This window comes from Mercenaria mercenaria, chromosome 6, assembly GCF_021730395.1.
Source record: "Mercenaria mercenaria strain notata chromosome 6, MADL_Memer_1, whole genome shotgun sequence".
NCBI classification, from domain to species: Eukaryota; Metazoa; Mollusca; class Bivalvia; order Venerida; family Veneridae; genus Mercenaria; species Mercenaria mercenaria.
The window spans coordinates 51,189,818-51,203,471 of NC_069366.1; the positions used below are offsets into that span (position 1 = coordinate 51,189,818).

A 13,654-nucleotide genomic window follows, 5' to 3' on the forward strand; every position below is an offset into this window, starting at 1 on the left:
AAGATACACCTGATGGCCTAGAGGTAGGTAACAGAATTGTTAGTGATTATCTCAAGATTTCACCTGATGGTCTAGAGGTAGGTAACAAAATTGTTAACGAATATCTCAAGATACACCTGATGGCCTAGAGGTAGGTAACAAAATTGTTAGTGAATATCTCAAGATACACCTGATGGTCTGGAGGTAGGTAACAAAATTGTTAGTTAATATCTCAAGATACACCTGATGGTCTAGAGGTAGGTAACAGAATTGTTAGTGATTATCTCAAGATTTCACCTGATGGCCTAGAGGTAGGTAACAAAATTGTTAGTGAATATCTCAAGATACACCTGATGGTCTGGAGGTAGGTAACAAAATTGTTAACGAATATCTCAAGATACACCTGATGGCCTAGAGGTAGGTAACAAAATTGTTAGTGAATATCTCAAGATACACCTGATGGCCTTGTGGAAGGTAACAAAATTGTTAGTGAATATCTCGAGACATTGCTTGATAGCCTTGAGGGAGGTAACAAAATTTTTAGTGAATATCTCAAGATTTCACCTTATGGCCTAGATAAGAAATTGTTAGTAGATATCTCAAAATTTCACCTGATGGTCTTGTGGAAGGTAACAAAATTTTTAGTGATTATCTCAAGACTTTACTTGGTGGCCTTGTGGAAGGTAACAGAATTGTTAGTGATTATCTCAAGATTTCACCTGATGGCCTGGAGTTAGGTAACAGAATTGTTAATGAATATCTCAAGATTTCACCTGATGGCCTGGAGGTAGGTAACAGAATTGTTAATGAATACCTCAAGATTTCACCTGATGGCCTGGAGGTAGGTAACATAATTGTTTGTGGTGTTTGTGAACAGCTCAAGATTTCACCTGATGGACTTTAAGTAGGTAACAAAATTGTTCTTGAATATCTCATGATTTTATCTGATGGTTTGAGGTGGGTAACAATATAGTGAGTGAATAGATCAAGTGGTGGGTAACATTTTCACCAAATATCCTGAGATATCACAAAAGGGACTTGAGGTAGGTAATAAAAATGTCAATAATGTCTCAAGATTTTGCCTAGTGGTGTTGAGGAGGTAACAGAATTATCAGACAATTCATGTGTATGTTGTACTTAGGTTAGGACTTCAGAATTAAGAGTAGTGGTGCAATGGTACTCTATTATGAAGTACAGGGCCATCTTGATGCTCAGTTTTGCTTTTATTGATTAGCTTGGTGGCATACAATATCCTGTGTACTTTTTAGCTCGACTATTCGAAGAATAAGTAGAGCTATCCTACTCACCACGGCGTCGGCGTCGGTGTCAGCGTCGGCGTCACACCTTGGGTTAAGTTTTTCGTACCAGTCCACATTTTGACAAAGTCTTTTGAGATAAAGCTTTGAAACTTTCAACACTTGTTTACCATCATCATGGCCAGTTATAGGCAAGAGCACAAAACTCCATCAAGGATTTTGGCTGAATTATGGCCCCTTTTGACTTAGAAATCTTGGTTAAGTTTTTCGTACCAGTTCATATTTTGACAAAGTCTTTTGAGATAAAGCTTTGAAACTTTCAACACTTGTTTACCATCACCATGTCCAGTTATAGGCAAGAGCACATAACTCCATCAAGGATTTTGGCTGAATTATGGCCCTTTTTGACTTAGAAATCTGGGTTAATATTTCGTACCAGTCCACATCTTGACAAAGTCTTTTGAGATAAAGCTTTGAAACTTTCAACACTTGTTAACCATCACCATGTCCAGTTATAGGCAAGAGCACATAACTCCATCAAGGATTTTGACTGAATTATGGCTCTTTTTGACTTAGAAATCATGGTTAAGTTTTTCGTACCAGTTCATATTTTGAAAAAGTCTTTTGAGATAAAGCTTTGAAACTTTCAACACTTGGTTACCATCACCATGTCCAGTTATAGGCAAGAGTACATAACTCCATCAAGGATTTTGGCTGAATTATGGCCCTTTTTGACTTAGAAATCTGGGTTAATATTTCGTACCAGTTCATATTTTGACAAAGTCTTTTGAGATAAAGCTTTGAAACTTTCAACATCTGTTTACCATCACCATGTCCAGTTATAGGCAAGAGTACATAACTCCATCAAGGATTTTGGCTGAATTATGCCCCTTTTTGACTGAGAAATCTTGGTTAAGTTTTTCGTACCAGTTCATATTTTTTGTAAAGTGTTTGACATATGGCTTTGAAACTTTTATCACTTGTTTAGTATAATAGTCTCTATCTGTAGGAAAGAGAACATAACTCTGTCATCTGTTTTGGCTGAATTATGGCCCATTTTGGACTTTGAAATTGGTTCTGTTTCCATACAAGTCCATGTTTTGTCAAAACTATTTGACATATGGCTTTTAAACTTTGAACACTTGTTTATCATTATGATTTCCATCTGTAGGCAAGAGTACATAACTATTTTGACTGAATTATGGCCCTTTTTGGACTTTGAAATTGGCTCATATATTGCCATTTAGTGCAAGACTTATCGAAATCAAAGTAATACAGGAACATTGTTTGTCTAATCTATTTATTTCTTTTGTCTGAATATCCCTGGAAATATTTTGACACCATTCTTCAATCAATTCTTCGAATAGTTGAGCGCGCTGTCATCAGACAGCTCTTGTTAACACTTTCCCTTTCTAATTTCTCCAAAAATGAAGTTGTGTTACAAACATTGTACTGTTAAACATTTATGTTTGTCTCTCTAAGTACATGTGTTTGTGCTGTACCCAAGTATTGCATACCCATTCATTCCGCCATTTTAATGAAGCAGTAAGGAAGAGACATTCTTTTTCAAAAGCAATCTTCAGTTGTAACTGAAATATATGGAATGGAATTATAATATCTCTCCTAGTACAGTGAATTGAATTTTTTTTATGAATTGGGGTGAAATATGTAGAATGTATTGTTTCCAAACACATGAAATACAGTCATGCAAGTCTATAAGGAAAAGTAAGGAAAATCATTTTTCGAACTATTTTACACAGAACTGAAGAGACATGTATATTATCATTGATACAGGCTAGATGTGATGCATCATCATTTGAAAGTGTGCGGTGTACATTCCAAGTAGATTCTGGGGTGTGGTACTATGAGGTTACCATAGTAACAGCAGGTGTCATGCAGATAGGTTGGGCCACCAAAGATAGCAGCTTCCTTAATCATGTAAGTAAACCTTTAATCATTTTAGTAAACCTTTAATCATGTTAGTAAGTAAACCTTTAATCATGTCAGTAAACCTTTAATCATGTAAATAAACCTTTAATCATGTTAGTAAACCTTTAATCATGTTAGTAAAAGTTTAATCATATTAGTAAACCTTTAATCATGTTAGTAAACCTTGAATCATGTTAGTAAACCTTTAATCATGCAAGTAAACCTTTAATCATAAACCTTTAATCATGTCAGTAAACCTTTAATAATGCAAGTAAACCTTTATCATGCAAGAAAATGGGAGTTGAAATAGTCTGTATTTTAAAACATCTGATTTATTTTTAGCATGTTGTAAGACATACAAGTATGTTTACCATTCATAATTAAAAATTAGGCATAGAATGAGACCAAATCAGATCAAACTAAGTCAGTGGAAAATATAGGTCAGTAGGTCAAAGAAAAGTACTCAGAACAAATCCCTACAGTTTTGACCATACTTTACTTGAATCATCCTCTGGAATGAATTTAGAATTACTTCCATGAATATATTTTTTTTGTATGAATTTATACCGACGTAAATATTCCTTCTTTATCAAGTCCTATATATTTATGTCTCCTCCAGGAGACATATTGTTTTTGCCCTGTTCGTCCGTCCGTCCGTCCGTCACACTTCATTTCCGAGCAGTAACTGGAGAACCATTTGACCTAGAACCTTCAAACTTCATAGGTTATAGGGCTGCTGGAGTAGACAACCCCTATTGTTTTTGGGGTCACTCCGTCAAAGGTCAAGGTCACAGGGGCCTGAACATTGAAAACCATTTCCGATCAATAACTAGAGAACCACTTGATCCAGAATGTTGAAACTTCATAGGATGATTGGCCATGAAGAGTAGATGACCCCTATTGATTTTGGGGTCACTCCGTCAAAGGTCAAGGTCACAGGGGCCTGAACATTGAAAACCATATCCGATCAATAACTAGAGAACCACTTGACCCAGAATGTTGAAACTTCATAGGATGATTGGTCATGAAGAGTAGATGACCCCTTTTGATTTTGGGGTCACTCAGTCAAAGGTCAAGGTCACAGGGGCCTGAACATTGAAAACCATTTCCGATCAATAACTAGAAAACCACTTGACCCAGAATGTTGAAACTTCATAGGATGATTGGTCATGAAGAGTAGATGACCCCTATTGATTTTGGGGTCACACCATCAAAGGTCAAGGTCACAGGGGTCTGAACATGGAAAACCATTTCTGATCAATAACTAGAGAACCACTTGACCCAGAATGTTGAAACAGCATAGGATGATTTTGGGGTCGATTTTGGGGTCACTCCGTTAAAGGTTAAGGTCACAGGAGCCTGAACATTGAAAACCATTTCCGGTCAGTAACTTGAGAACCACTTGACCCAGAATGCTGAAACTTAATAGGATGATTGGTCATGCAGAGTAGATGACCCCTAACGATTTTGGGGTCACTCTGTGAAAGGTCAAGGTCACAGGGGCCTGAACATTGAAAACCATTTCCGGTCAGTAACTTGAGAACCACTTGACCCAGAATGATGAAACTACATAGGATGATTGGTCATGCAGAGTAGATGACCCCTAACGATTCTAGGGTCACTCTGTTAAAGGTCAAGGCCACAGGGGCCTGAACATGGAAAACCATTTCTAATCAATAACTTGAGAACCTCTTGACCCAGAATGTTGAAACTTCATAGGATGATTGGTCATGCAGAGTAAATGACCCCTATTGTTTTTGGGGTCACTCCGTTAAAGGTCAAGGTCACAGAGGCCTGAACATTGATAACCAGTTCCAATCAATAACTTGAGAACCACTTGACCCAGAATGTTGAAACTTCATAGGATGATTGAACATGCAGAGTAGATGACCCCTATTGATTTTGGGGTCAGTCTATTAAAGGTCAAGGTCACAGTGGCCTGTTCATGTAAAATCATTTTTTGGAAATAACTTGAGAACCACTTGACCTACAATGTTGAAACTTAATAGGATGATTGGACATGCAGAGTAGATGACCCCTATTTATTTTGAGGTCACTTGATCAAAGGTCAAGGTCACAGGAGCCTGAACAGTGACTTGAGAACCACTAGGCCAAGAGTGTTGAAATTTAGCGGGATGACTGGACATGCCAAGTACATGATCCCTATTGCAGCCAACCATCAGTGTCTCTGACTTTCGCTCCTGACCCCTATTGACTTCTTGCCTATAGGACTTTGCATTGGGGGAGACATGCGCTTTTTAGCTCATCTGATTTTTTGAAAAAAAATGATGAGTTATTGTCATCACTTGAGCCGTTGTCGGCGTCGGCGTCTGCGTCGGCGTTGCCTGGTTAAGTTTTATGTTTAGGTCAGCTTTTATCCTAAACTATCAAAGCTATTGCTTTGAAACTTGGAATACTTGTTCACCATCATAAACTGACCCTGTATAGCAAGAAACATAACTCCATCTTGCTTTTTGCAAGATTTATGGCCCCTTTTGTACTTAGAAAATATCAGATTTCTTGGTTAAGTTTTATGTTTAGGTCAACTTTTCTCCTAAACTATCAAAGCTATTGCTTTGAAACTTGGAATACTTGTTCACCATCATAAGCAGACCCTGAACATCAAGAAACATAACTCCATCTTGCTTTTTGCAAGAATTATTGCCCCTTTTGGACTTAGAAAATCAGTTTTCTTGGTTAAGTTTTATGTTTAGGTCAGCTTTTATCCTAAACTATCAAAGCTATTCCTTTAAAACTTGCAACACTTGTTCACCATCATAAGCTGACCCTGTACAGCAAAAGACATAACTCCATCCTGCTTTTTGCAAGATTTATGGCCCCTTTTGGACTTAGAAAATATCAGATTTCTTGGTTAAGTTTTATGTTTAGGTCAACTTTTTCTCTTAAACTATCAAAGCTATTGCTTTTAAAACTTGCAGCTCTTGTTCACCATCAGAAGCTGACCCTGTACAGCAAGCAACATAACTCCATCCTGCTTTTTGCAATAATTATTGCCCCTTTTGGACTTAGAAAAATCATTTTCTTGGTTGAATATTATGTTTAAGTCAACTTTTCTCATAAACTATCAAAGCTATTGCTTTAAAACTTGCAACAGTTTTTCACCATCATAAGTGAACACTGTACATCAAGAAACATAACTCTATCCTGCTTTTTGCAAGAGTGATGGCCCTTTTTAGACTTAGAAAATCATGGGTAGGACAATATTTCTACTATACAAAAAAAATCAGATGAGCGTCAGCACCCGCAAGGCGGTGCTCTTGTTTACAAAAGCAGTTTCTAGTTCTGTTTGATATTCATGGAACTATACCTTATATTATTAGCTCACTGTGGGTCAAAAAGTAGGTAAAAAGATAAACCTTGTTATAAATATAGCGGTCTTATTTTCTTTATATCTTCATTTTCAAAGTTTGCTAGAATGAAATCTTGGTCAGGTTTGAAACTGGGTCAGCAGGGGTCAGAAACAAGGTCACTGTGTGAAATCATTGAAAAGAAACAATTTTAACATTCGTAGAGACCACAGTTTCAATCTGATTTACACAAAAATTATTTGGAATATTTGTCTTTATAAAATCTTGCTCTAATTCAAAATTTGGTAATTTTATTTCAAAAACTAGGTTACAAGGTCAAACCTTATGAAAACCTTGTTAATACTCTATATGCCATACTGTCTGGTATAAATAAAACCTGATCTGAATGTTTGTCTTTATATAGCCTATGCTAGGTTCAAAACCTGACCTGAATGTTTGTCTTTATATAGCCTAGGCCAGGTTCAAAACCTGACCTGAATGTTTGTCTTTATATAGCCTAGGCCAGGTTCAAAACCTGATCTGAATGTTTGTCTTTATATAGCCTAGGCCAGGTTCAAAACGAATTAATCTGGATTAAAAATAACTATGTCACTAAGTCAAATCATGTAAAAAACACACACAGATCACATTTTCTAACTGATCTACATCACACATGATCAGATTGGTTTATTTAATATAATCTAGAACTGGTTCAAAACTAGATCAGCAGGAATCAAAAACGTTGTCACTAGATCAGATAATAGGTAACTTTGTAAACACTCCAAAGGCCATAATTTCCAAACGATCTACTTGAAGCTTAGACAGAGTATATGTCATCATAAAATCTAGGTCAAGTTTGAAAGTAGGTCATCTGAGGTTATAATATATGTCTCTAGGGAAATACTTTGGTTAGCCTTCAGTTTCATGAATCTCTGAATAAAAGTACATGAATTTGTTTTTAGCATCCTTGCATGCAGCTGTTCCAGATAAGTTGAAATAGTTCTTTGTAGGATTCAAGGTCAGGGTAAGCTGCTAAACCTAGGGCCTTCTTATTTGATTAAATACCTTGATATTTATCTAAATAGAAAGTACCGGTAGTATGTAAAAGAAATGGTGCATTACAGGAAGGGTATGGTATTGGAGATGATGAATTCTCTATAGCATATGATGGTTGTCGGCAAAGAATATGGTATGGTGCCCACAGTCAACCTCATAAACATCCTTGCTGGAAACCAGGTAAGTTAATCAATATGTTTGAGAATGCCTCATATTAACTAGGATCCATATTCATCAGACTTGAAAGGGCTAAATTTTCATTTTGCTCTGTCATTGTTAATTAGCATTATAGTGTAATGAAACTTTGCATGAATGTACATTCTACCACTACATACAGCTCAGCAGAATTTCATCATATAAATTTCCACAAAGTTATGGTGACTTGAAGATTTGTTCTTCTTAAATCTACATGTTTTTTTTTGAACTTCAAACATTGATGAATATGGACCTGGAGCTTGTATTCATCAATGCTTTTCTGTTAAAAATGTTAGGAGGCATATTGGTTTATTGGCAGAGTATTTGAATTGTTGTTAGTGTTTAATTGAACTTGTGGTCCACAATTATCAGTTTTCCAGTTTATACAGGTATAAGATCTTGTGTAAAATCCAGGAAGTATTAGTTAAGTTTAGTTAAGGTTTAGCATGCTGGCGGCATTTTATTCTGCCTTTGCGACCAGTGCAGACCAAGATCAGCCTGCACATTTGTGCAGGCTGATCATGGTCTGCACTGTTCGCTATTCAGTCAGTAAATTTTTAGTGAACACCCCTTCAAATAATAAATGGTATTGCCCACATAGAGTGATAGATCAGTCCATTTTAGAAATTTAGCAGGGTAAAATATATCGTAACAACTCTCTCTACAATCAATAAATACAAGATATGCTTAAAAAATAAGGCTAGAGAAAAAAAGTCAGAACTTTTTGTTTAAAGTAATTTTGTTTTATATGTTCTCATTTTGCTGAAATTTTTCATGATCTTTTCACTTACAAGATAGATATTTGTTATAAACTTTTAATTAATAAAGTACATAATAATACAGAATAAAGTAAATAATACTACAGCAACTAGTACCATTAATTGTTAAAAGGGGAGCTTACCAAAACAGATACTGACTGAATGGCGAGCAGTGCAGATCTTGATCAGACTGCATGGATGTGCAGGCTGATCAAGATCTACACTGGTCTCAAAGGCAGAATCAATCTTGTTCCGCATGATAAGGGTTAAATAATTTCATAGTGGTAAGATACTGCTGGGAAATAGGTAGATTGTGTGTATTATGTTAATAAAGACTTTGTAAAGTTATAATGCTACATCTGTTGATAGAATTCATGAAGCTATATCATTTATATTTTCATATGTGTTAAGGTGGTTGCAGAAAACTTATATCATTTATATATTCATGTTTGTTAAGGTGGTTGCAGAAAACTGGATAATCTGTGTGTATTTTTGACATTCGTTTAGCAAGATAAAAAAGCTTACTGTGTTTATGTACTACTTGAATGTAGATGATAAATGTTTTCGTAGTTGTTGTTTTTCAGTGATGTTCAGTTTTTATGGAAATTTGATAATTTGTGTTTGATAAGGTGGTGCAAGTGTCCAGATTTTGTAAGTGTTAGATTATACAGTGATTATGAATAACTTTAGATATTGCAAGATACCAGATTTTACATGATTAGATGTGTGGACAAACAGATCTGTATACAGCAGCCAGCCAAGGAAGCAATGTGATGTGGCTGTTTAAGGCAGTTGACTGCTTAAGTGCTTAAGGCAGGTTAAAATTAGAATAGAAAATCAGTTTGTGGAAGTCAGCTGATGTGCTGCTTAAGTCAAATGGTTGCTTAACCTTTAGCCTGCTAAGTTTCTATAATGGACTGGTCCATCATTCATTTTGGGCAGTGCCATTTATTATTTGAAGGGGTGTTCACTGAAAATTTACTGACTGAATAGCGAACAGAGCAGACCAAGATCAGCCTGCACATCCATGCAGACCATGATCAGCCTGCATGGATGTGCAGGCTGATTTTGGTCTGCACTGGTCGCAAAAGCAAAATTACTTGTCGCAAAAGCAAAATTCTGCTTCATTCAAATGGTTGCTTAATACAGGTTGCAGTTAAGGCAGGTTTAGATGTATAGATGTTACATGAAAAGTAAAAAAGGACCATAGCACACTCAGATGATTCAGGAAGCTATGATACATGTGTTCATGATGATTTTTACATATTTTTCTGCTTATGAAACTTTCATGTCTTGGAATTCAGAGTGTGAAAACTTATATGCATTTTATAGGGGAAGTAATCAAGAGTCTCATGCAGAGACTCGGACATTAACAATTAAGAGACAGGAGCTAAAAAGTGACTGATGGAACTTACATGGGAAAGTTACTCTGGCTTACAAGTCATACTAAGTGACTAAACATGAGTCTTTTATGCAAGGAAAAAACAACAACTTAAGTTGACAAACTCACGGGTTCGAACCAAGCTGGGGTAATGGTTGCATCCCCCTTTTAATAAGCTGGTATTTGATATTGATCTATGACCCAGATAAACATAAACCTGTCATCACAAGCAAGCTAAAATATAGATAGTTATAACTAACAATCAAGAAGTCTTGGACTGACTAACAATACTAATATAAATAAAACGCAGCCAAAATTTGTAACGTTTGTGGTTTTACAGTTCAAACATAAGTTTATTCTTTATCCTTTTGCAATACTGTGTAATATTGATACTTCTTATGTCAGTAGATTTTACGTCATTGCACAAAAGCCATAATCTGTGCCTTCGATTACATGATTTTAAGCAACTGTACTCTTATATACCATAATATAAAAACAGTACACATGCATTAAAATCATGACCAAAGGAGATTAAGGGCAACAGACGGATCAAGGGTGATATAATCCTGTTAACGGAAGATTATTGAGTATTACAGCCAGCTTTTTTTGCAGACTTTATTTCTTTTCTACCGGATTAGAATAAGCTTTTTTTAAGAAAGAACTTGGCCTTTATTTTCAACTTCAATACACTTTTAATTGTTTTAGATTATGCCTCAGGTCATAATATTCTATGTAGGTCGGGGGTCAAAGGTTATAAAACAAGAGTTTGGAGACCAGTCTAAGAATGCAGCCTTTCCATTGGTTGATTTTAAAACTGACTTCAAAATCAGCCAATCAGATGCTTGAGCTTTTAGACTAGTCTTCAAACACTGTTTTATGCCAATGGCACCTTTGAACTTTGGTCTTGTTAATGACTGTTATAAACATGTTATGCTTCTTTAATAAACAGTGTTTTCCTTTGACTACTCCAGACATTATGCACATAATCTATGTCTGTGGAGTAAAAGGAACAGTGGTAAAAGTTTCGGAACCTGGAGCGGGTTATTGTTTTAACTGAAACCTGGTGCAAACAGAACAGTGACTGACAATAAAAAGTAAGGTCTTTGTTGCCATCCACTGCTGATAATCTCAGTAAAGGGCTGGGCATCTGAGCAGATCTGGGCTCTTACTCCATTGACAATGATTGAGAAATTTCTCCAAAATTGTAGATTAATGTTCTAGGATCTGAGTGAGGTTATAAGGTTTGAAGCTGTTAGTCGTATAGTTCACCACTGTAATGACTGCTATACTTGTATTGAGAAGTACCTAGCTATTAATGGCCTGCAGTTTAGCACAATAGAGCACAAGATTTCCAATAGGGAGGTTGCAGGATTGGCACCAAGGTGAGGAGAAATACGTATTCTATAGCCAGAAACTCCTGAAGAACATATTAGTACTAGTAAGGAATCCAGTGTTAAATTATTTGAGCTGTTAGTGACCCTCCATGGAAATATGTGGGGTCAGTATGATGAGGTGTCGGGCAAGTCCTGATTTATCATGCTGACCCCACATATTTCTGTAGATGTCACTAACCACCTTAATAACTGATTTGTTTTACCAGTCACTTATACTAGGTCTAATCTGACATGAAAATCTTCTGACAGAGATATAAGGAGTCATCATTTGACCACCATTTAACCAGTGAAAATGCTTGACTCGGAAGTAAAATAAGAATGCTGGTACAGTTGCCTAACAAGCATAAAAAAAAGGGTGGAAAACGGTGTTCAACAAATAAGGATAAGAAACAAGTATCAGGTAAATCAGATTCAGTCGTCCAGCAAAATCAGTACATATATAGTCTTAAAAATCAATGGTTTATTAATCCCCCGCCGTGGCGGAGGGATTATAGGAATGGTCTGCGTCCATCCTTCCGTCCGTCCGTCCGTCCGTCCTTAACAAAATCGTGTCCGGTCTGTATCTCCTAAACCCCTTCAAGGATTTTCATGAAACTTGGGTCAAATGATCACCTCATCAAGATGATGTTCAGAACCCATGAGTCAGCCTTCTCGGTTCAAGGTCAAGGTCACAACTCAAGGTCAAAGGTTTGAGCATGCCATTTTGTGTCCGCTCTGTATCTCCTAAACCCCTTGAAGGATTTTCATGAAACTTGGGTCAAATGATCACCTCATCAAGACGATGTGCAGAACTTATGAGTCAGCCTTCTCGGTTCAAGGTCAAGGTCACAACTCAAGGTCAAAGGTTTGAGCCTGCCATTTTATGTCCGCTCTGTATCTCCTAAACCCCTTGAAGGAATTTTATAAAACTTGGGTCAAATGATCACCTCATCAAGACGATGTGCAGAACTTATGAGTCAGCCATGCCGGCCTAAGGTCAAGATCACAACTCAAGGTCAAAGGTTTGAGCCTTCCATTTTGTGTCCGCTCTATATGTCTTAAACCCTATGAAGGAATTTTATAAAACTTGGGTCAAATGATCACCCCATCAAGACGATGTGCAGAACCCATGAATCAGTCATGCCTACTCAAGGTCAAGGTCACAACTTAGGGTCAAAGGTTTGAGCCTTCCATTTTGTGTCCGCTCTATTTCTCCTAAACCCCTTGAAGGATTTTCATCAAACTTGGGTCAAATGATCACCTCATTAAGGCGATGTGCAGAACCCATGAGTCAGCCATGCCGGCTCAAGGTCAAGATCACAACTGAAGGTCAAAGGTTTGAGCCTTCCATTTCGTGTCCGCTCTTTATCTCCTAAACCCCTTGAAGGAATTTTATAAAACTTGGGTCAAATGATCACCTCATCAAGACGATGTGCAGAACTTATGAGTCAGCCATGCCGGCCTAAGGTCAAGATCACAACTCAAGGTCAAAGGTTTGAGCCTTCCATTTTGTGTCCGCTCTATATGTCTTAAACCCTATGAAGGAATTTTATAAAACTTGGGTCAAATGATCACCCCATCAAGAACTCATGAGTCAGCCATGTCAACTCAAGGTCAAGGTCACAACTGAAGGTCAAAAGTTTTAGCTCTGTATCTCCTAAACCCCTTGAAGGATTTTCATGAAACTTTGGTCAAATGATCACCTCATCAATACGTTGTGCAGAATTCATGAGTCAGCCATGTCAGTTCAAGGTCAAGGTCACAGCTAAAATCAAAGGTTTACCCTTTCACTATCCATAGCAGTGGCTGGGGATTTAGCTGTCTTTTAGACTGCCTTGTTGGAAAAAACATAACCGTTGTTCATTCTGTGAAAAATATAATTCTAATGAATTATAATTTCACCATGAGAAAATGCAAAATAACATAATACCTTTTTTTAATACAGTTTTATTTTCATTATGACATGTATAAATTTAAGACTTAAACATAGCAGACATTTATAATTTCTTGCAAATGGGTTTGAAAGTTCAAAGACAGTCTCTCTGCACAGAGTGGTTAGTATAGACTGAAATCACTTGTGAAATTTCTTTTGTTTTAAAAATATTTGTGACATTGATAATAATTGCAGTGTTCACTTTTGGTTGGAGATGTCAGGAGTGTGAATCCCAACATTTTTTTTGCAGTGGAGTCAGTGGTCCTGAAATATATACACTGGACTACAACACCAGGGGTCTCTCATTCATTCAGCTATAAATAGTATCTTTCTTTTGGATGAAATTTCTGTGTTTAGGACTGAAGACTTATATACATACAGTTGAAACTTGATATCTTGAACTTGCTTATCTCAAAATTATGGCTGTCTCGAAGACATTTTCAAGTTTCATCCCTAAAATATGTGCACAAAATATCATCTTATGTC

At 36.6% G+C, this 13,654-nt stretch overlaps 1 protein-coding gene across 1 annotated transcript in view; it reads left to right on the plus strand.

The window, feature by feature from the left end:
- Window positions 1-13,654, plus strand: part of LOC123548915 (RING finger and SPRY domain-containing protein 1-like) — a 61,901-nt gene that overhangs the window by 14,079 nt on the left and 34,168 nt on the right. Inside the window, exons 10-11 of the mRNA XM_045336559.2 lie at window positions 3,030-3,173; window positions 7,597-7,708. Coding sequence (XP_045192494.2) covers window positions 3,030-3,173; window positions 7,597-7,708 — 256 coding nt within the window. The remainder of the gene's footprint in view (window positions 1-3,029; window positions 3,174-7,596; window positions 7,709-13,654) is intronic.